Source organism: Neomonachus schauinslandi, chromosome 4, assembly GCF_002201575.2.
Source record: "Neomonachus schauinslandi chromosome 4, ASM220157v2, whole genome shotgun sequence".
NCBI lineage: Eukaryota > Metazoa > Chordata > Mammalia > Carnivora > Phocidae > Neomonachus > Neomonachus schauinslandi.
The window spans coordinates 90,079,121-90,101,329 of record NC_058406.1 but is presented as its reverse complement, the minus strand read 5'-3'; the positions used below and the strand labels follow the sequence as shown (position 1 = coordinate 90,101,329).

Here is a 22,209-nt window from a genome sequence, read left to right as displayed (position 1 = left end):
CAATGCTACATCATTTTAAAAGCTTTAATGCAGATTATGTTCAAATCGGATCCTCCCCTCAAAGGGTTTACATACCATTTAAGAATAAATGATGGGGTTGAGGACTCAAGATTCAAAACAAGAGTGCTCTGCATCTTCATTGTGCTGTCTTCTGCAGCTGTCAAATCTCTTTTTATAGACCTTAGCTCCCTCCACCTTCTATGGGTTCTAATTGAGCATGGATCTTTTCCATTATCAATCCTAGCCCCACAATTTTCATCCATTCAATTTACCACATATATCTAGTTATTCTAGTTTACTTTGTGAAAGAGAAAGTAGTGTAAATTCATCTTGATTTAGATTTGAATTTTGATTGGTAACTTAGTTTTAAAAGTGATTTTACTATATATTATATCAAATTTAACTCTCAAAATAACGCTCTGAGATAGGTATTATTACAGAAGAGGAAAATGATGCTCAGACAGGTTGAACGACCTATTAATAAGATCATGGGAATGCAAAGCTGAGAAATGAAATCCTATCTTTGTCTCCAAACCCAGTGCTATTTCCACCATTCCACATTACCTCAAACTATTCTTGAGGAAAGAATATTAACAACTACATTTACCTAGCAAAACTGAAGAATTCAACACCAAAATTGTATTCCTTTACAACTTGCATACAATGGTCTAATTTTTACAATATGAAAGTACTGAAGTGTTTATTATCCATAGTAACAAGTATGAACAAAAAAATTTCTCAAAGAAATACAAAACTAGAGAAACTAGTTTGATAATGAACCTGATATATCCATCTTTCTTTTTTTTTTTTTTAAAGATTTTATTTATTTATTTGAGACAGAGAGAATGAGAGAGACAGAGAGCACATGAGAGGGGGGAGAGTCAGAGGGAGAAGCAGGCTCCCTGCCCAGCAGGGAGCCCGATGCAGGACTCGATCCCGGGACTCCAGGATCATGACCTGAGCCGAAGGCAGTCGCTTAACCAACTGAGCCACCCAGGCGCCCTATATCCATCTTTCAACATCAACATTACCAATATGTAATATAGTATGTTTCATCTCTACTTCCATCCTCACTCTCCAACCCCAGATTCTTTTGAAGTACATCCCAGAAAGCATACAATTTCACTTGTAAATATCTTAGTATATATCTCTAAGAGTCATTTTCTTTTTATTTTTTATTGTTATGTTAATCACCATACATTACATTAGTTTTTGATGTAGTGTTCCATGATTCATTGTTTGTGTATAACACCCAGTGCTCCATTCAGTATGTGCCCTCTTTAAGACCCATCACCATTTTCAAAAAAAATTATCATCATGCCTAAAAAATTAATGATAATTAATTTAAAATCAATCAGATACTGTTTTAAAGTTTAGAAACTAATTTCATTTTACTATCAGTCTCCATTTCTCTTTACCTTCACAAATAGGTCACAAAATATTTCATAAAGCATTATGATATCTCTCAGGAGGTTCCTTAGTGTTTGAAGGATTATCCCATTTCAAAATTACAAACTCATTGTGCCACAGAAACTCCTCCAGGGATGGATGAGGACTGCCACAACGAAAGAACCATATGGATAACACATTACATGCTACCTGTTTACCAGAGTAGAATAGTAATTTACACTAGGCCATGACTCCTAACATAAAGGACACAAAGTATTATCTGCAATTATACAACAATCCAGTTAATATACAGAATGCTGATCTTAGAACACTGATGAAGCCAGAGCTTTGTTTGGCATATTCTTACTAAAAATAGTTACAGAGTTTAAAGTTTCTTTTGGTGAAGTCCTATACCAATATATAACCATATTTGACCTATCATGGAAGAAGAACAAATCTAAGATCTTCCTACAGGGAGAAGTATAATCCACTCCTTACCTGCTGCTCTTACAGTATTAAGAAGTATACCATCCTTGAAAATGCTTAGTAAGACAGATAAAATCTTTCTTACTAGATTCATCTGATAGTTATGTCCAATGGAATTCAATGGACATTTCATCAAACGTGCACTATGAGTCAGATAACAAGCTAGCCATCATGGCTGCCCTAAGGAAGTTAATGGTCAAAGAAGGGAGTAGTCAAGGAGGAGACAAACATATAAACAGATACAATGAATTTTAATATAGTTGATACAAAGAAAGAAATATGCAAAGGATGTTATGTGAGCACAGGGAGGGCACATAGTCAAAATATACTGTTTAAAAATGGTTTCCAGGAGTAGATAATTCAAGTCATAGGGTGCAGCATGAGCAAAGGCACAGAACATGGAAGAGCAAGACATGTATAGAGAACCAGAACTCAAAGCGCAAGGTGAGGACTGGAGAAAGTAAGGACAAAGGAATACAGAGAGGCTAGAAAATGGAAGATCTTGCATACTATGTTAAGCTTGACTCTGCCCTACAGGTGACTAGGAGCCACCATAGTGATAAAGCAGCATTTGTGTAGTTAGCTCTGTGTTTTTAGACTGAGCCCTCTAGCAGCAAATTAAAAAGATGGATTCTAAGAGGTAAGAATGGAGAATAGAGGGGCACGTGGGTGGCTCAGTCGGTTAAGCATCTGCCTTCGGCTCAGGTCATGATCCCAGGGTCCTGGGATCGAGCCCCGCATCGGGCTTCCTGCTCGGCCGGGAGGCTGCTTCTCCCTCTCCCTCTGTCTGCTTCTCCCCCTGCTTGTGCTCTTTCTCTCTCTGTCAAATAAATGGATGAAATCGTTAAAAAAAAAAAAAAAAAAAAAGAATGGAGAATAGAGGGGAGTCTGGAAGGAAGATGATGGGGGCCTAAACTATTGCAGGGATAGGGAGGATCCAGATGGGTAGATCAATCTGGATCAACATTTAGGATCAACTGGCATGACTTCACACTGGATAGAGAGTAAGAAGGGAAAAAAGCATGTAAGATAACTCCCAGGTTTCTGGAACCATGCCCAAAAGGGTAGAGTGAGGGCCTTTCATATAATAAAAGCTCATTTTAATTATGTTGAATGTCCTCCATTTCTTTTATTCAAAACTTTTTATTTTTTAAAAGATTTTATTTATTGAGAGACAGAGCACACGCACAAGCGGGGGGAGCAGCAGGCAGAGGCAGAGGGAGAAGCAGGCTTCCCGCCGAGCAGGGAGCCCGATGTGGGACTCGAGCCCAGGAGCCTGGGATCATGACCTGAGCCGAAGGCAGACGCTTAACGACTGAGCCACCCAGGTACCCCTTCTTCTTCTTCTTCTTTTTTTTTTTAAATAGAAATACCCTCATCTTACCTATATAAACTTTTGTGGCGGCACTCTGCCCTAACATGAATCATCTGCTCCAAAAGACAACAAATCTATTTCCTAAACATACGTTAAGATATCTAAAATTTGGTAATCAACAACTTCAACTTAATAGAGATGCTGAATACTACCCATTGCTACAAGTTCTGATGTTTAATACTAACTTAAAACAGTTTTGATAAAGAATCTGTTAGTATCCTGAAAACCCTACTAATAATTACATGCCTTTCAATCCACTATTTATGTTTATGTTCATTTTATTGTTTAGTGCAATGACCAGAACTTTTAGAATAAAATGTTAAATAATGATGCAGATATCACTGCTTTGTTCCTAAATATATCCAAAATGTCATTAATATTTTATCACTAAATATTAAACTGGCTATTAGTTTATCATGTTTAGAAAGTACCCACCCCTTTCAACATTACCCACTTTTTAAAAAGCTCATTTATAAAAGATCACCATTTCAAAACTGAAACACAAAAATTAGGTCAGTCATCTGACCATATTACAAATCCATCTTTTACCCCAAACATTTAGAAATATATTTCATTTTTATATTTGCATTACAATAGTTAGAAAATATAAAGTAACTATTCATAAACTCGTCCACAAAACATTAATAAACAATAATATATAACCAATCTTCACCACCATTTTCCTATAGAAAGGATATAAAAACTTACAACAAACACAACAAAAAGAAAATATCATTTATAGGAGATACTAAGGCTAGTAATTTTGAATACATTCGAATTTAAATTTGAAATGATCAGAGCTAAATACATGTTTAAATAAGGATTAAAAGCCACCATGAAAGCAGTAGTCTTACCTGTAACGAACATGAAAAGAATAGTCTTCCCTCATGCTTATCAAATTTTCCTCCATCGAGTCATATTATAAGCTGAGTAAAATATGAAATTATTTTATTTAGTGCCAATCCAGTTCTTTACAATGTAGAATTGTTGCAGAACATTGTCCGGTTAGTATATTAATGAGTTGGTGTTAATACATCCTAAGCTCCTGCTTCTTCTTTATTAATAATGAAAGGAGGTCAATGTCAGACAGCTTAAAGGTTCAAAATGTGTCCCAAATCCTTGCATCTCTGGCCCTTTCAGGAGCACTTCAGCAACATTTCTGCAAAAGGAATACAAGATGCCTTGCTTGAAGTCCTATTTTCAAAGAATAACCTAAAGTAATTCCAATCTGTACATAATCACACAGCTAACTCCACAGACTGCTGTCATGTCAATCACAGGAGAAAAACAACAAAGGGCTTAACTGTCGCCATAAAGCTTCTCAATAAGGATGTGAATATATTACATTTATTTGGGACCTGTACCTTAATTTTTTAAATTGTTTTAAAATACAATAATTTATGTAATATTTTCTATTATAAACAGATATAGAAAAATGTGTTAGAGCATCTAAAGAGAGATGATACTTTAAGCTTTAAAAAATGTTATTATAACAGGCAAAATGAGAATTCAGTAATTATTTGAACAAGCCAATTCCAAACTCTAAATTTATTCCTTCAAAGACATTTGTGCTGATAATTAACTTATACTTGTATTCATTTGCTCAGAGTACATTCTATTTTTACGTTTTAAGGTCTTTAAAATGTTTTTATTAATACTGAGTAGGTACAAAAGAAATTTAGAAACTATGTGTATAGTAGAATGACACAACAAACATTTATATAACACCATCCAGTTGAAGATAAAGAACATTATTACTGCCTTTGAAGTCATCTGGGTGCCTCAACTTAACCAATCACACGTTCCTTTCCCCTCTAAGGTGATCTCTAAACTGAATTTTGTTCATTATTCCCTTGCTTGTCATTATAACCTTGGTTCAATATCTGCATAGGCCTAAAAATTATATCATTTAATTTTGTATGATTTTGCTTAATATTATGTTTCCGAGATTCATCTCACTTGTTGCACACAGCTACAGTTTGCATATTTACACAGCTGTGTCATATCCCATTGAATACCAAATATATTTTTTATTCTGCTGTTGGGCATTTGGATTGTAGTTTTTGCGTTTTTTTGCTACTATTAAAAAAGTATTGCTATGAACATTAGTATTAGTAACTTAATGTACTGGTTAAACAGCAGATAACCTAAAGACAGAATGAGTAAACTAGAAGAATATCTGAAGAAATTATTCAGACATTCACAAAGAGATAAAGAGATGAAAAATACTAAAGAGCAGTTCAGAGAAAAGGGAGACAAAATGAGAGGCTCTACAGAGGTCTATTACAGTACTAGAAAGAAAAATAAAGAAAAGTAAAGGCAAAATCTTCAGTGATAAAGACAGATTTTTTTCAGACTTGAAGATAGACTTAAATTAGCAGATTGAAGAAGCACACACTAAATCCTAAATAGATAAATGAAAACGAATCCCATACCCAGATATATTACAGAGAAACTACAGGCCATCAGATATAAACTATAACTTCTAAGGCAGCAGTTTAGAGAAACAAGGTAAGATATACATATGTGTGTGTATATAAATAAATAGATTATATATATATATATATACACACACACACACACACAATTATTAAGTCCTGGAATCTGTTATAAACAACGTTATAGGTCAGTTAGTCTAACATTTATCACAGCATTCCCAGAAAGGTCTTGAGGCGGCTAATCCTAATTTGAACAGTTCTTTTAGAAATTTGTTCCATACTTTGAGCAATCTTTCCATATCTACCCATTTTTTCCTTTTGCTGCCATCCAATAAACCTAATTCCTTTGCCACATAACATCCTTTTAAATATTTCAACTGTAACATAAACTAGACTCTAAATCACACACACCCACTGCTTTGTTAATCAAGTACAGTTAGAAAAGAGGTTCGTAGGGAACAGAGCAGAAAAGGACCCATGAGGAGGTGGAAGGTGGAAAGGACCAGCCTTGGGAATACTGACAAGCTTCCCAGAGGAAATTAGGTTTTCTTATTAATAACCAGTTTGACATACAAAAAGAAAAACCACAAAATATTCCTTTTATACCTTCGCTGGCCAACAAAGAAAGCAGTGTCTTAAGAAAGGATGAAAAGAAAGGGTAGCAGCTATTAACCCAACAAACCTCTTTTTCTTTTGTTCAGAATCCTCCTTAATAAATAAAACACTATAAAGGAATTAGCGTAGATATTAACAGCCATAGCTTCAAAGTACATCTAGATTACACAACAGCTAAACTGTCAACCAAAAGGTCTTCCCCTACCCATGCTGAGGTTTAGGCTGTTATTTATAAAATGGGGCAGAAGGTGAAGTATTAGAATAAATTTAACTTTGAATTCAATTAAGTTATAATTTACTTGAAATATTTTTTCATCCAGATCATAATGTAATTCCAAATTTTACCAATCATTAAAAAATGTTAACTCCATACTTAATAAAATGTAAACATGGAGTCAAATTAACAAATGCATATAAATGGAGTTGTGAAATACCTTATTTAAGACTGCGTAGAGAAACATTTTAAAAATAATTAAAATAAGAAGACAGAATGCTATTCACCATTTCAATAAGGACAATTTATAATATGGTTTTACAATTCTCAAAAGAAGTGTATCACAAACAAGTCACTCTTACATTACAATCTTCATAACAATAAAGTACCATTTCTTATAATTATTCACTGAACTAACAAGCAATTCTTTTTTTTTAAGATTTTATTTATTTATTCATGAGAGACAGAGAGAGAGAGAAGCAGAGGCAGAGGGAGAAGATGCGGGACTTGATCCCAGGACCCTGGGATCATGACCTGAGCCGAAGGCAGACGAGACGCTTAACCAACTGAGCCACCCAGGCGTCCCACAAGCAATTCTTGATTCAATGATTAATTCTGCAAGAACTCTCTAACCAATTTAGTAACAATGTGTTCATTCATGCTCCACATTACACAGAGTTAAAAAACCCACTTCATATTTAACACATAGTTTATATATTACCAGTGTAGCAGTAATAAAATCTGCAATAAATAATAAATTATGTTCATCAGGATAAGAAAATTTAATGACAGGGCCAGGAAATGGAATGGAAATTATAGGTTTGAAAGAACGTTAAAAAGTCATCAAATCTCCAATCTCCATTAAGACTTATAACTAATAATTTACAAGAAACATACGTCCTTCATAGCATCTCCCAGGTTTTAAAAAACAGTGCTCCCAAAATCTCACTGCTAACAAAAACTCACAGCACCTTTTGGTCTGACCAGAGAAATAAAATGAAATAATTTTTTTCTATATGCTAGAAACTGACAAAAGCATATAGAAAGATAAAGTAGTATATAACTCTGCCTCACATTTAATTACCTGATTAGGAAGTCAAAATAGGCAGACTCTCATATGGGTAGGTGGACTTCTAGGCACTGTCCAAGGTATGCAATCAGAGTAAATAAATTCTAGCCTTGCTCTACTCCATTGGCAGTAAAATATTTGCGAACTAAGTGATAGGGGAAACATAGGGGATACACAGTTACATGTATATCTTTTGTCCTTCCAATTTATCCAAACTATCTAACTTAAATGCCAATAACCTCTGGTCTGATTCTTTCTTTTAAGTATCTCTATAAACTGGTAACACCTATCAGACAATAAATATAATTTACTTTTCTTGCCTCCAGATTAATCTAAATTCTTTAAACTTTACTTATCCTAATAATTCCCTCTAAAGTGCAATAGTCAAATTCTCCAAATCCCTTTCAGTTGTAATGTTTCAAATCAGATACAGTAACCTTTTATCAATCTGAGCAGGGATAAATATGGAAGAAGAATCAAGAAAATATTTTATATTTAAGATTTTATTTATTTATTTGACAGAGACCCAGCAAGAGAGGGAACACAAGCAGGGGGAGTGGGAGAGGGGGAAGCAGGCTTCCAGCAGAGCAGGGAGCCCCATGTGATGTGGGGCTCGATCCCAGGACCCTGGGATCATGACTTGAGCCAAAGGCAGACGCTTAACGACTGAGCCACCCAGGTGCCCCTCAAGAAAATATTTTAAATGAAGTTCTTTTATATTAGACTCAAGGGTACAGGTTATAATAACAAATACACACTGTGGTAATAATGGGGATAATAAAGAAGGATGCAAAAACAAAATCCAACAGAGAGAAAAGTTCAGTCTGAGTTTAGTGCGGCAGATGTTGAAGAGCCAACTAAATGCAAAAAAAAAAATGATTTTGATATCAGAATATATGACTGATGTGGGAAATTAGTGCTTAAAGCAAGGTAAGTCAGACCTAAGAATGGCTGGGTACTTAAGTAATCTGGCTAGGAGTACCTAAAGAAAAAGGAAAAACAATGCACATTGACTAGATGTGAGAGGCAAAGGTCATGCAGTAACAGAGAACTTAAAATATTTCCAATTTTCAAGGTAGGTGGAACAGTAGCAGTACACAGTGACTAACAAATTAGATTGCAAGAAGGATACTTCCAAGAGGAAAAAATGGATTACACTTTGAATAGGAAAAAGTGGAATACTTCTATTAAACTTGTACTTGGTAAAGTGCTATATTCACAAATAATAGCTGAAAAAAATAAAGATATCAAATGAGATAACTTGAAATCATATAAAATTTGATAAATGGGAAAGAATCTGAGAGGTAAAAAAATAGAACTGAGTGACATTTCTGAATTTTTGCACATCTTTAAAAATTTTTTTAAATACCAATGAGATCTCAATGTTAATACTCAGTGGCAAAATTAAAGAGAAATTGCAATGAAAGAAAAAAAAGCAATGAATAGTTCTGATTATTTTTTTCAACATACTCAATCTCTAAACCAATAATATAACCAAATTTTTACATAATACTCTGAACTAAAGATAACTCAAGGTTATGTATGTACGTGTGTGTATATCCATGTATATCTATGTATAGTGTTGAACATGGTTAGTACCCACTAATAATTGTCATACATGGCAAATATAAATTACTTCACACAATCCCAAATTAATAAAATAAACAATCATACTGATTAGTTAAGCAGATCATTCTATTCTCTATCATTTTGGAGAAATGTGAATTTACCACAGATTATGCTATAAAAACTGTATGAATAAAGTTTTCCTTAAGCAAATATATAATCCTAACGCATGCACTCCAATTAAGGTTAAGTCTTAATTTATTGCTAATCTTTATGTCTGCAACAATCAAAAGTTAGTTTGTGAATGTTAAGCCAAGTTAGTTTAGAAAACAAGCATAACTGTGTAACTGCTAACTGAAACACATTTTATTATCAAAACTTTCTAATAAGCTGTTTGTGACTATCAGTCACCTAAACAAATAGAATAAAATTCAAAGAATAGATTAATGGTTCTAGATTCCAAATAAATCTATATCTTAAAGGTATACCGCCAGTCAGAAGGGTTTCCAAGTGTATTTGAAATTAAATCTCAAAGGCCATTATGAAAGATATCAAATACATGCAAACTAAGGTAGTATTAATTTCAAACTCTCATTTTTTTATTCTTGGCAGATTAAAAAAAAAAATTCGGATCCAGAGCCACGGCCTTTCAAAACACAAATGCAACCACTTCAGAGTAGTATAATCCAAACAATTTTAGCAATATACAATAAGAATTCCTTTTCATGTTTTCAGTGTTTATACCTAAAAGTTCACCACTCTAAACAACTAAACTATGCATAAACTTCCTTTTTTGATGAGAAACATTTATATTTAAGGACCAATGAATTATCCTTCCTGGATAACTAAATACAAATAAACCACATATGAAATTTCAAATTAGATAAATACTAAAACAAAATGTAATACAGAAGAAGAAAAAGATTTGAATATTTCAAGCCTTCACTGTTGTTAAACAGTGAGAAAGGACCAAGTATGAGTCCACTCGTATGAGAAATGCTGAATGTCTGTAGGTCAACAGCAGTTTCCAAAAGTCTCTACACAAAACACTGTGGATATAATAATTATTGCATGAGCAAACTCTTAGTGTCTTTGGTTTGGCAGCCCATGATAAATCAGGAAGAAGTTAAATACTGAAGGTTTTTCGTGGGGCGGGGGGTGTTGATAAACTAGAAAGAGGCTCTATTTTTAGATTATACATGGAGTTAATCTGAATTATGCCAGTGACTACACTAATCACTAAAACTGCTGTTTTGTAATTATAATCCTCAGTGATTACAATAATTCAAGAGGATAAAGCAGTTCCTTCAAAATTTCAAGGAGATTACTTTTATGCAACATCCCTAATCTTGGTTTCCTTTTTCCCTACAAAGCAGTTATTGAATCAAAAGTCCTGCTCCAACAAGATTACTTATTTTTTTTTAAGTAGGCTCCACACGCAATGTGGGGCTCGAACTCACAACCCCAAGATCAAGAGTCACATGCTCCTGGGCGCCTGGGTGGCTCAGTCGTTAAGTGTCTGCCTTCGGCTCAGGTCATGATCCCGGGGTCCTGAGATTGAGGCCATCTTCTCCCTCCCCCACTCTCCCTGCCTGTGTTCTCTCACTGTCTCTCTGTCAAATAAATAAATAAAATCTTAAAAAAAAAAAAAAAAGTCACATGCTCTACACCAACTGAGCCAGCCAGGTACCCCAAGATTACTTATTTATATTTACAAATATAGGGATGCCTGGGTGGCTCAGTTGGTTAAGCGTCTGACTCTTGGTCTCAGCTCAGGTCTTGATCTAAGGATTGTGAGTTCAAGCCCCAAGTTGGGCTCCACTCTGGGCATGGAGTGTGTGTGTGTGTGTGTGTGTGTGTGTGTGTGTGTATATGTATGTTCAACTAAAGGAATAAGTATGTTCATTAGAATAAAATTAGTACTTCTCCCTATTTAGTTTTATTTCTCATCAAACTGAAGCCCAGAGTTTACAAATAATGTTAATTTTCTCTCCTATAATGTTAAATAGATATGGTTCTTTTAATCCATTAGTAAAATTAATAACCTTTTGAAAGAGTTTCAATTAGACACCTGCATAAGGAAAAGGATTTCTAGTTAACTGTTCGAAACACATAAAAATTGATACATAGAAGTATTACAATACCAAAGTTATAAAAGACATAGTAATGACTCTTAAAAAAAAAAAGACATTCTAAATTTTCATCAATCCCAATTATATTTTCAGTGCTCTCTGAATGACTACTCAGGTTACAGAACCAGGAGATCACAAGAATATGTCTGCAATCCAGAAACACTGATGATTCACACTAAGCCCAATTTCTACCAAAAAAAAACCCCTCCTGAATGTGTATATATTAGTCCTTGCCCTTTCTGATCTGTAACCTTTTTATTAATAAATAAGGAGAAATAAATTCCAAATGCAAGAGGGTTAAAAATGTCTAAAAAGGGTCCCTAGAGAGTTTGAATTTTGAATTCTTTAAGGAAAATGTAACTTTGTCCTCTTCCAAAAGTTATCACTATCCTGTGGGAAAATGTTTTATTTAATTCAATAATGTTATGAGATGATATGGGAAGAATGATTCTAAATAAAAAGGACCATAAAAAACTTTTTGGAAGCAAGGTTATCTGTACTGCACCTTGAAGGATGGGTAGACCTTATTAGGCAAATGAAGGAAAGGCATTGCAGTCACAGGAAAATGGCTCAAGCAAAAGCAAGGGGGTAAGAATGCACAGAACGTATACCCAGGACAAGCACACTGGGTTGGGAGTAGGAAAAGTCTAAGAAGGTACTAAAGTGTTAGGGACTGTGAATATGTATGTGGCCTTGTATTAAACCTTGCAATTTTTTCAACAAAGGAATAGCAAAGTCGGATCTGTGTTAAATAAACTGCAGCAACACAGGGTAAAGGAGGGAGACAGAAGGAAGATACTTCGAAAACTCCAGAAGCAACTGAACAGGAAGTTTTCTCTTGTCATCTCAAAACACCAAGCAAACTACTTTGCACATAATCGATGCCCAACAAACGTTTTTTAATTTCTTGCCCTGGGAAGAAGATAAGAACTATGAAGTAGCAAAGAATCCTATACTAGTGAGAAAACTGGGCTTTAATACATATATGCTCCACAGTAAAGAGTATATTCATATTCATGTAAATAACTCAGGAAAGTTTTACTTAATTTTTTACTGTTTTTATAAAGATGATTACAGGATATTGAAAATGTTATATGATTTATAAGGCACTGAAAGGAAGACAGCGGTCTTAAAAGGAGGACTGAAATATTTCTGCATAGTTCCCAATAAAACACAACACCTACAGGCATCTTAAAAGTGGATTGTGTCCCTACAAATGGAATCCAGAGACCTGGAGGAGATTTAAACAACTGCAGAGAAGCAACAGAGCATGTGCTCTGCGATCAGGTCACAGTTTGACTTATTAGTTATATGATCTTGAGCTAGTTAAACTCTCAGAATTGGTTTGGGCATAATGACACTTATCCAACATGTGTTGTGATGATTAGAGATCCATTTTATAAAGTATCTAACCCAGTGCCTGGCTCTGGTACTTAACAAAAGTACTCAATAAAGTATAGTAGTAATGATAGTAGCTGTTATTACTTTTTTGAATGTCTATTAGATTTAGAATAGTCTAAATCTACATCAGTTTTTTAATTTTCAAATTCCAGAGAACTAATTAAAAATTTTACCGTTTAGGTAAATCTTAAGTACAAGGCCATTTAAAAAATTACTATAGCCTATCTTCGTTGTAATTAGCTTAGTACCAAGTCTGAGATTTATATTAAAATATAACATTTGTAACCTTGCATGTCTGATTTAATAACATTAGAAAATAGAACTAAACTGCTGATCTAGCCAAAGCAGATTTGGGGGGAAACGCCTCTACAACAATACCATACAACTTTTTACATTGTATCTGCTCCAAGGAACTTGCCAGAACGAATCCATGGTAAGGTGGAAAACAGAGTAAATCTGAGACTGCCCTTACACCACCACCCCTCCAGCCCTCACTCTACACACATACACAACCCCCCCCCCCACCCAGGTCAATCAACAGTGATCGTTTAGAAGTAAGCAACATAAAAAGCAACGAAAGCTGCTTCTCGAATAGGGACAACCCAAGCAAAAAATGGTCTTTATCAGAGGTAATCACAGTGTGGTTATCAGACCAGAAATCTCCGGGCACCCTTCTAAAGTGGCAGCTTGAAAATTCAGCTCGGTTGGTATGTTAACCCCACACACTCCACGAAAGACTCCAACTCAAGTTGACAGAATGGAAAGCCAAGAAGAAGCTACTCTGCTTAAACTCTCCGGCAGGGTTAAATTATGCATTAAGGCAAGTAAAATTTCCATCCTTACTCGTTTTCTTTAACGAAGCTCAAATGATACCAGTTAAAATGATCTAACTGGTTACCACTAAAACAAAGAAAATTATAGATTTTCCACGTTTTAACTCTTCGAAGATATCTATAAATGATACAGATTTTCGGATAAGGGCTTTCTTAACATCCTCTGCTTACTAAAACTTTTTGCAGCAACTACCAATATCTACGGTAACTCGACAAGTCGGTGCCCCGAACGCATGAACTGAAATGTGGTAAATGCAGGTGTTTGACAAACACTGCCCGCTTTAGACAGCAAGCGCATGACTACAAGTGAATGCTATCTGCCTCGGATTAATTCCACGGGGATTCGGGTTTTTTTTTTTTTTTTTTTTTTTTAAAGATTTTATTTATTTATTTGAGACAGAGAGAATGAGATACAGAGAGCATGAGAGGGAGAAGCAGACTCCCTGCTGAGCATGGAGCCCGATGCGGGACTCGATCCAGGGACTCCAGGATCATGACCTGAGCCGAAGGCAGTCGCTTAACCAACTGAGCCACCCAGGCGCCCCGGGATTCGGGTTTTTAATCCACCGTTTGTTACACTCAGAATACGTGAGGAGTCGCTGTGCCCTATCATACTCTTTATTTTTTAAAAAAGTTAGGGAACAAAGCTCTCAAACTTGACTCTCATTTAAAAATCTCGCAACAAGAAAGCAACTCGCACTTCAGCCAGCTGCTTCTCACCCCGTTTCTGGTTTCCTCACTCGGGTCACCGCCGCGCGGGTCCCCGCCGCCCACCCGAACAAAGCAGGCAGACCCCAGACCCGGGACACAGAACCTCCTCACCCAGCCCCGCACACACACGCCCCTCCCAGTCAGCTCCCTCCGCGGGGCGCCCTGAGACGCCTCAGAACTCACCTCCCGCGGGCCGGCGAGCCCCGGGAGCGCGGCGGCCGCGACGGAGCGGCAGCTGCGGCCGCCTCAGGCGACGGACGGGTGGCCGCGGCCCCTCCCCCAGGCGGGTCCGCGCGCCAGGGGCGCCTCGCCAGGCAGAGGCACTGCGGGAGGCAGGCACTCGCCCCCCGCCTCCGCTCGCCGCAGGTCACGTGAGCCAGAGCTCGCGCGGCTCTCCCCCCACCCAGGGGTCGCGCGGCGCCGCCGGCCTCCACAGCGCCTCTCCTCTGCGCCTGCGCCCCAGCTCCAGTAGCTCCCATTCAAACCGACAACGCCCCGCGTCTTTCGGACCCGCCAATGGCCAGCGCGGGGGGCGGGGCGGGGCGGTTGTCCGCGCCTCTGCCTCCACCGTCCCGGGGCGGGGCACTGCGCGTCAGGCTGAGGGGGCCCCTGGGGGGCTTGGCCCTCCGCTGTTCTGGGGCCTGTCGTCAAACACCAAGTTGAAACTGCTTTCCTGCCCTCTTACTTCTTCTTCAGACACTGAAGGGTGGAGCGATAAGTATCGTGTTCAGAGAGGGTCTGGCCTGGACCCCTTTAAAAGATGGGCGCCCAGAACAAATGCGTCCTGCACTGACGGCTCGGTCCAGCCTAGAGAACGAGTTTCCCAAGCGGCCTATGCGGGATGTTTAAGAAAAAGGGCTCTGTGACAGGAACAGAGGGACCCGTGTCAAAGTCCGAACAAGGCAGCCTCAGTTCTTGCGGCCCTGTCACAATTCCGGCGTTTCCAGCTGTTAAGAAAGCAAACTTGTGTTGACTGCAGAGTTGCCGGATCCCAGGAAAACTGGGTGGCACTTGACTCAGTTTCAGGCCGCTATATTCCAGATACACTGGGAAAAGGCAGTTTTATTTCCATGCACCTCCTCCATTATCAGGTTTAACCAAAACATAGGTCTCAGTTCTTCACAGAAATACCAAGACTACAGGCTCTTTGGGCTAAAGAGTCGGATGAATTTAATTAGATTATTTCTCAAACATTTCTCCACTGAAATGAAATTTAAATGTTTCTGCAGGCTTAAGGGTGTGTTAGAGAAAACCCCACTTTCAGTATCTCTCTGAATGATGGCCATAACCAGTGATTCAAGCAGCATTTCTCTTCCTGGGAACGTGTTATGTATCGCAAATTGGTTAAAATAACAGCTTTGGCATCACACTTGACCTGGATTTGAGTTACATCTTTGCCACTTATGGGCTGATTGACCTTAAAGGAGTTACTTATCCTCTTTAGCCTTAGTTTCCTCAACTGCAAAACACAGGTAATAAAAGTGGTGGTTATGCTTCCATGAGGTAAGTTTTGTTAAGCGCCTGACTGCTTGATAAATGGTACCTATTATTATTATCAGCAACTACCTTTAAAATCAGGTACTTATAAACAACAACTGAATTAGATGGCTGTACCATTTCAGAGGTAGGTATTATAATTCTTTCTTACTCATAAATTCTTTTTTGGGTGTTGATAGAATGTTTTCCTATCAACCATTGTCCAAAACAAATCATGTCCCGCCTGCAAATCTTCTCTTACACATGTGACTTTCTATCACTGGTATTAGTTATCTCCATCTTACTCAAGTTGAATTAGTTTTTAAATTATCTTTTAAAAGGCATAAATCAGATTATGTCACTCTCCTATTTGAAAACCTTTAGTGATTTATCATTTGATTTAAAATAAAATCTAAATTCCCTACCATGGCCCACAAAGCCCTAAGTCATCTTGCCCTATCCACCTCTCTACTCTCCAGTATTTCCTTCTCCTCCTGGTGTACTTTGCACTTCACTCCAAGTACACAGGATATTTCTCCAGCCCTAGAACAGATCAAGCCTCAGGGTTCTCTCAGAGCCTTCTCCCTGGCAGTTCCCCCTGCCAAGATTTTTTCCCCCAGGCCCTTTAAATGGCTAGCTACTTGTCAGCCCTCAGCTTTCAGCTTATTCATTACAGTATTTAGCAAGTATTTATTAAGTTTCTGCTATGTGTCAGAAACTGTTCTAGGTGCTGGGAATATAGTAATGAGCAAGAGGGAGCACAGCCCCTGCTTCCATGGAGTTCAATAAAAATAAATAAGAAAAATATCAGGTTGTGACAGGTACCATGCAGAGAATTCAAAGGGGGGTGATGTGAGGGTGAGTGACTGAAAGACAACTTTACATTGAGGGTCAAGGTAAGAAAGTCCACTTTGAGAAGACAGTATTCAAACCAAGACTTTAATTATAAGGAGCCAACTTTTAAGCAAATCTCAGGGAAGAGAACATTAGGCAAAGGGAACAGCTAGTGCAAAGCCCTGTGAGGGCAAGCTTTGTGGGTTTGTGAAACTGGAAAAAGACCACTATTGCTTAAGTGAAATGAGGTAGAGAAGAACCTACAGGGTGAAGTCATACCAGATCATGTAGACCTTTGTAAGCCAGGACAATGAGTTTGGGCTTTACTTTCTAAATGTAATAGTAGCCAGAGGAAGATTTAAACATGGGAATAACTTCATTTGTTTATATTTTTAAAGGAACACTCAGAAACAAAACCAGAATTTCAGACATTCTATAAGACAATTAGCCCAGACTCTTCACAAACATCATTGTCATGAAAAACAAACCAACCAAAAAAGGTACATGAATCTTGTGGAGTCCTAAATCAGAGAGAGAGAAAATGAGAGAGAGACTATAAAAGACATTTAAGAAACAATTGGAGAAATTTGAATATAGATAATATATTAGGTAATATTATAGAATTACTGTCAATTTTCCTAGAGGTGACATGGAATTATGGTTATATAGGAGAATTTTTTTATTTTTAGGAGATGCAAGCTGAAGTACTTAAGAATAAAAAACCATGACTTCAACTTATATGCAAATGGTTCAGCAAAAGACAGAGAAAGAAGAGAAATACAAACTAAATATTAACACTTAGACCTAGGTTAAGATATATCTCTTACTCTTATACTATATTATTCATGTATTATTCTTTTACTTTTTCTAGAAATTTGGAATTTTTCAGAATAAAAAGTAGGGAAGAAAATCGCTCCGTAGACTTCCATGTCTGAAAGTAATAACCCAGATACCCTGTTCACTCTCTCACTGAAAACAACTTAAAATGCTTTCAAATATTTAAAAAAATATATAAAATTTATCAATGACCTAGCATTCAAGTAAGGATTACTCAGAAGCTAGGAACTAGTAAAATAGATAAGCAGATGAACTTGAGATTTAGTTGTCACAGTCTCATGAGACATGGAAAAAAGAGACAAAGGCCAGGTCCTACCAAGATGAGGAATCTAATAAGAGACTCCACACATAAGCCAGGATCTCCCAAAGTCCTTGTCAACCTTTTCTCAGAAGACAACAAAAGAAAATTGCCTGCAATCGTCCTTAACATAGAATAGAGGAGGATATATCTCCTGATATTTTTTTCTGTGTTTTTTGTTTTGTTTTGTTTTTTTACCAAAGGCAATAATCTGCTCTACATGACTTGTCTGAAACTCAAGCACATAATTTACTTTAAAGTGGTTTCAGGTTGATGGTGCCCCTAGGCAACTGGTAAAGGTGAACCAAATCACCACTAGAGACTGTATCTCCCCAAAATTTGTATGTTTAAACCTAATTCCCATTGTGATAGTATAGGGAGATAGGGCCTTAGATTAGGTCAAGAGTGTAGAGCACTCATGAATGAGATTAGTGCCCTTATAAAAAAGACCCAAAGAGCAGCCTCACACACAGGGATACAGTAAGATGACACCCCTCTAAGAACCAAGAAATGGGCCTTCACCAGACACGATGTGCTGGCACCTTGATTTTGGACTTCCTAGCTTCCAGAACTGTGAGGAATAAATGTTTTGTTTAAGCAATCCAGTTTATGGTATTTTGTCAGCTCAAGCTAACTAAGACACCGACTTGATCCAGACCCCCAAAATTTACACAGCAGAAGTTCCAAGAAATGTGAACTCTCAGTCAAATTACAAATCATACAAAGAAACAAAGCATCTTATACAAGAATTAGCAGGAAAAAAATAACAAAATCAAACTCTTAAAGACTTTGAAATTGTAATTACCAGCCATAGAGTATAAATATGTTTAATAGATTTAAGGCAATAAAATAAAAGATTGAAGATACGAATAAAGAGCAAAATTCTTTCAAAAATGAACAAGCAGGTTTAAAAAAGAATTTAAAAAACCTTATAGACTTAAAAAAAAGACACATAATAATTAAAATTTAAAAGTCAACAGGCAGGGGATACCTGGGTGGCTCAGTCAGTTAAGCATCCAGCTCTTTTTTTAAGATTTTATTTATTTATTTGAGAGAGAGTGTGCACCGGGGCTGGGGGTGGGAGGGGCAGAGGGATAGGAAGAAGCAGACCCCTGCTGAGCAGGGAGCCCGATGCAAGGCTTGATCCCAGGACCCTGAGAGTATGACCTGAGCCATAGTCAGACACTTAACCAGCTGGGCCTTCCAGGCACCCCAGCATCCAACTCTTGATTTCAGTTCAGGTCATGGTCTCAGAGTAGTGAGATCAAGCCCCACTTTGGGCTCTGTGCTGGGCATGGAACCTGCTTAAGAATATCGCTCTCCCTCTGTCTCTCCCCTCCTGCTTGCTCTTGTGTTTTCTCCCTAAAAAAAAAAAGTCAATGGGCAGGCTTAACAGCAGATTAGACATGCTGAAGAAAAAATTAGCAAACTAGAAGATAGAACCAAATTAATTTTTTCACATAAAAGAGAAACGTGGAGGATAGAGGGAGATCTAACATGTCTAATCAAAATTCTAAAATGAAAAGAAAATGGACAATACCTTAGGCAAGATTTTTAAAAAAGAAAAAGAAAATAGATATTTACGCATAAGATAATGAAAATACAGGGCACCAAAAGCAAAGTAACTGTACAACCATTGCAAGAGAAAGGGCTGACCACCTCCAATGAAACAACACTTAGCTGATAGGTGACTTTGCAACTGTAAAAATATAACCCAGAAGAATGTAGTGAGAGAAAATGACTGTCAACCTAGAATTATTTAACCAGTAGAAATATCTTCTAAAAATGAGAGTGAAATAAAGGCATATTTAGGTAAACAAAAACTGATTTTGCCATCACAGACCCTCACTAACTGAAGTTATAAAGGTTACCTTTCAAGAAGAAGGAAAATGATTTTAAATGGATAAAGATGCGAGAAGGTGGTGATAACCACAGTAAGTGGTAAACATTTGGATACCACTATTAACTGATGTCATTGTTCTTTCTTGCCTTGTAAATTCACTCATTCATCTATTCAAGAACATGTTTTTAAATACCTATTATGTGCTAAACACTATACTGAGTGCTAGGGACATAGCAGTGGCATTTTTACTGCATTTCCACATTACTTGAAAACCCCTCTGGTGTTAACACTGCTGATATTGACATTTCCTTGATCCTTTCCCAGTGCCTTGGAGAAGGGAGAGAGCAATGAGTGTGCATAGCCTTACAACATGCAAGGTTGTTAGGATAGCCCAAGCTTAGTGTTGTTGTTTTTTTAAACATATGGAATTTTTAAAATTTTTTACTTATTTATTTTTTAAAAGATTTTATTTATTTATTTATTTGACAGAGAAAGACACAGCGAGAGAGGGAACACAAGCAGGGGGAGTGGGAGAGGGAGAAGCAGGCTTCCCACTGAGCAGGGAGCCCGATGCGGGGCTCGATCCCAGGACCCTGAGATTATGACCTTAGCCGAAGAGAGACGCTTAACGACTGAGCCACCCAGGTGCCCCATATGGAATTTTTTTTAAAGATTTTATTTATTTGGGGCACCTGGGTGGTTCAGTCGTTAAGCGTCTGCCTTCGGCTCAGGTCGTGACCCCAGGGGCCTGGGGTGGAGCCCCGCATCGGGCTCCCTGCTTGGCGGGAAGCATGCTTCTCCTTCTCCCACTCCCCCTGCTTATATTCCCTCTGTCACTGTCTCTCTCTATGTCCAATAAATAAATAAAATGTTAAAAAAAAAGATATATGTACCCCTATGTTCATTGCAGCATTATTTGCAATAGCCAAAATATGGAAGCAACCCAAGTGTCCATCAATAGATGAATGGATAAGGAAGACATTTTATACATACATATAGATAGATAGAGATATATATATCTATATATATATGGAGAGAGAGAGAGAGAATATTACTCAGCCATAAAAAATATGGGGTGCCTGGGTGGCTCAGTCAGTTAAGCATCTGACTCTTGATTTCCTCTCCCTCTGCCCCTACCCCCGCTCTCTCTCTCTCAAATAAATAAATAAATAAATCTTTTTTAAAAAATGAGATCTTGCCATTTGCAACAACATGGATAGATCTAGAGAGTATTGTGCTAAGTGAAAGAAGTCAGAAAGAGAAAGACAAATACCATATGATTTCACTTATATGTGGAATCTAAAGAAAAAAACAAACCCAAATGAATAAACAAACACAGCAGAAATAGACCCATTAACACAGAAAACAAACTGGTGGTTGCCAGGGGGAAGGGGGGGTTATTGAGCAAAAAGGGGTTAAGGTGAGTGGGAGGTACAGACTGCTTTTTATGGAATGAATAAGGATTGAAAGGTACAGCACAGGGACTATAGTTAAGGTATTATAATAGGGTTGTATTGTAACATTTGGTAGTTATACTTGCAGTGAGAATAGCATGATGTATAGAGTTGTGGAATCACTATGTTGTACACTTGAAACTAATGTAATATTGTGTGTCAACTATACTTAAAAAAAAAGATGGCTTAGATGTATACTGGTTGACATAGATATAATATATTGGATTGAGTTCTTTAAGGAGTGTTTCAAACACTATAAATATTAACATTTTCTAACACCTTTCACAATGAACATGTATTACTTTTTGTAATAAGAAAAAACTAGTCATTGTGGATAATAGATAAATGAGCAAAGGACTGAGATAATTCACAAATGAAAAAATAAAATATATTATTTATATTATATTTCATATATTTTCATAAATATATGAAAAATGTCCAACCTTATCAGTCATCAAAGTGCTGCAAATTAAAACAACATTGAAATACCTTTTTTTTTAATTGACAAAGTTTTTTTTAACTGTTCAGTGTTACAGAGCATGTCAAATTATCACTGCCATGTTGCTGGTGAGAACATATGCTTGTACAGACTTTTTGAAATCAATATTAGGAATATTAAAATTTTTATACTTGCCCTAATACTTTCCCACCTAAGAATTTATCCCAAGGAAATAATTTAAAATGTAGGTAAGGATGTTTACTGTTGTGTCATTTAAAAATATTGAAAACTGGATACAATCTAAATGTCTGTTGTTAGGAAAATGATTTATTACAGTGTAGCCATGTAGTGGATATAACTATTAAAAATAGACATTTATTTCAAAGTATAATAACACGAGGAAGTATTCTGCATGTTCAGTGAAAAAAAAGCATGTTGCAGAATTGCTTATTTATTATGATCCCAACTATGGAAAACATGTTTAGTAAACACTAGAAAGAATTATGCTGAAGCCATCTGAGTCTGGACATTTCTGTACTTCCCCCATTTTATACAATAAGCTAAAAGCATAAAACAATAAAAAAGTTTAAAACTAAGAAAAAATACCATGGATCTGAATATTCTCCCATAAGTATGCTCTGTTACTTCCTTCTAGTGGCTTTCTATTAAAAATTTTTTTTAAAAAATACATAGATATGAAACAGGGGTAAATAGGGGTGAGGGGATAACAGCTTAGGAGTTTGGCAGGGGTGAGGGAATCTGCTCTAGGGTGGCTAATCATTCTTGGATTGAGGGCATT

General features: G+C 36.9%; 1 protein-coding gene and 1 long non-coding RNA gene across 4 annotated transcripts in view; one reads left to right on the top strand and one right to left on the bottom strand.

The window, feature by feature from the left end:
* LOC110580544 overlaps positions 1-6,980 on the top strand; it is a 51,240-nt gene extending 44,260 nt beyond the window's left edge. The window contains exon 4 of the long non-coding RNA XR_002480354.1: positions 6,957-6,980. This is a non-coding gene — a long non-coding RNA (uncharacterized LOC110580544). The remainder of the gene's footprint in view (positions 1-6,956) is intronic.
* Positions 1-22,209, bottom strand: part of GPSM2 (G protein signaling modulator 2) — a 99,201-nt gene that overhangs the window by 43,172 nt on the left and 33,820 nt on the right. Inside the window, exons 1-2 of one of the 3 annotated variants that reach the window (XM_021690242.2) lie at positions 14,413-14,681; positions 4,105-4,409 (exon numbers count right to left, since the gene is read on the bottom strand). The exons of 1 other annotated variant lie outside the window; for it this stretch is intronic. In XM_021690242.2, the coding sequence (XP_021545917.1) occupies positions 4,105-4,160 (56 nt within the window). In that variant the 5' untranslated portion in view covers positions 4,161-4,409; positions 14,413-14,681. Of the gene's footprint in view, positions 1-4,104; positions 4,410-14,412; positions 14,682-22,209 lie in introns of those variants that run through there. One more of the 3 variants, XM_044914574.1, reaches the window with a different exon arrangement.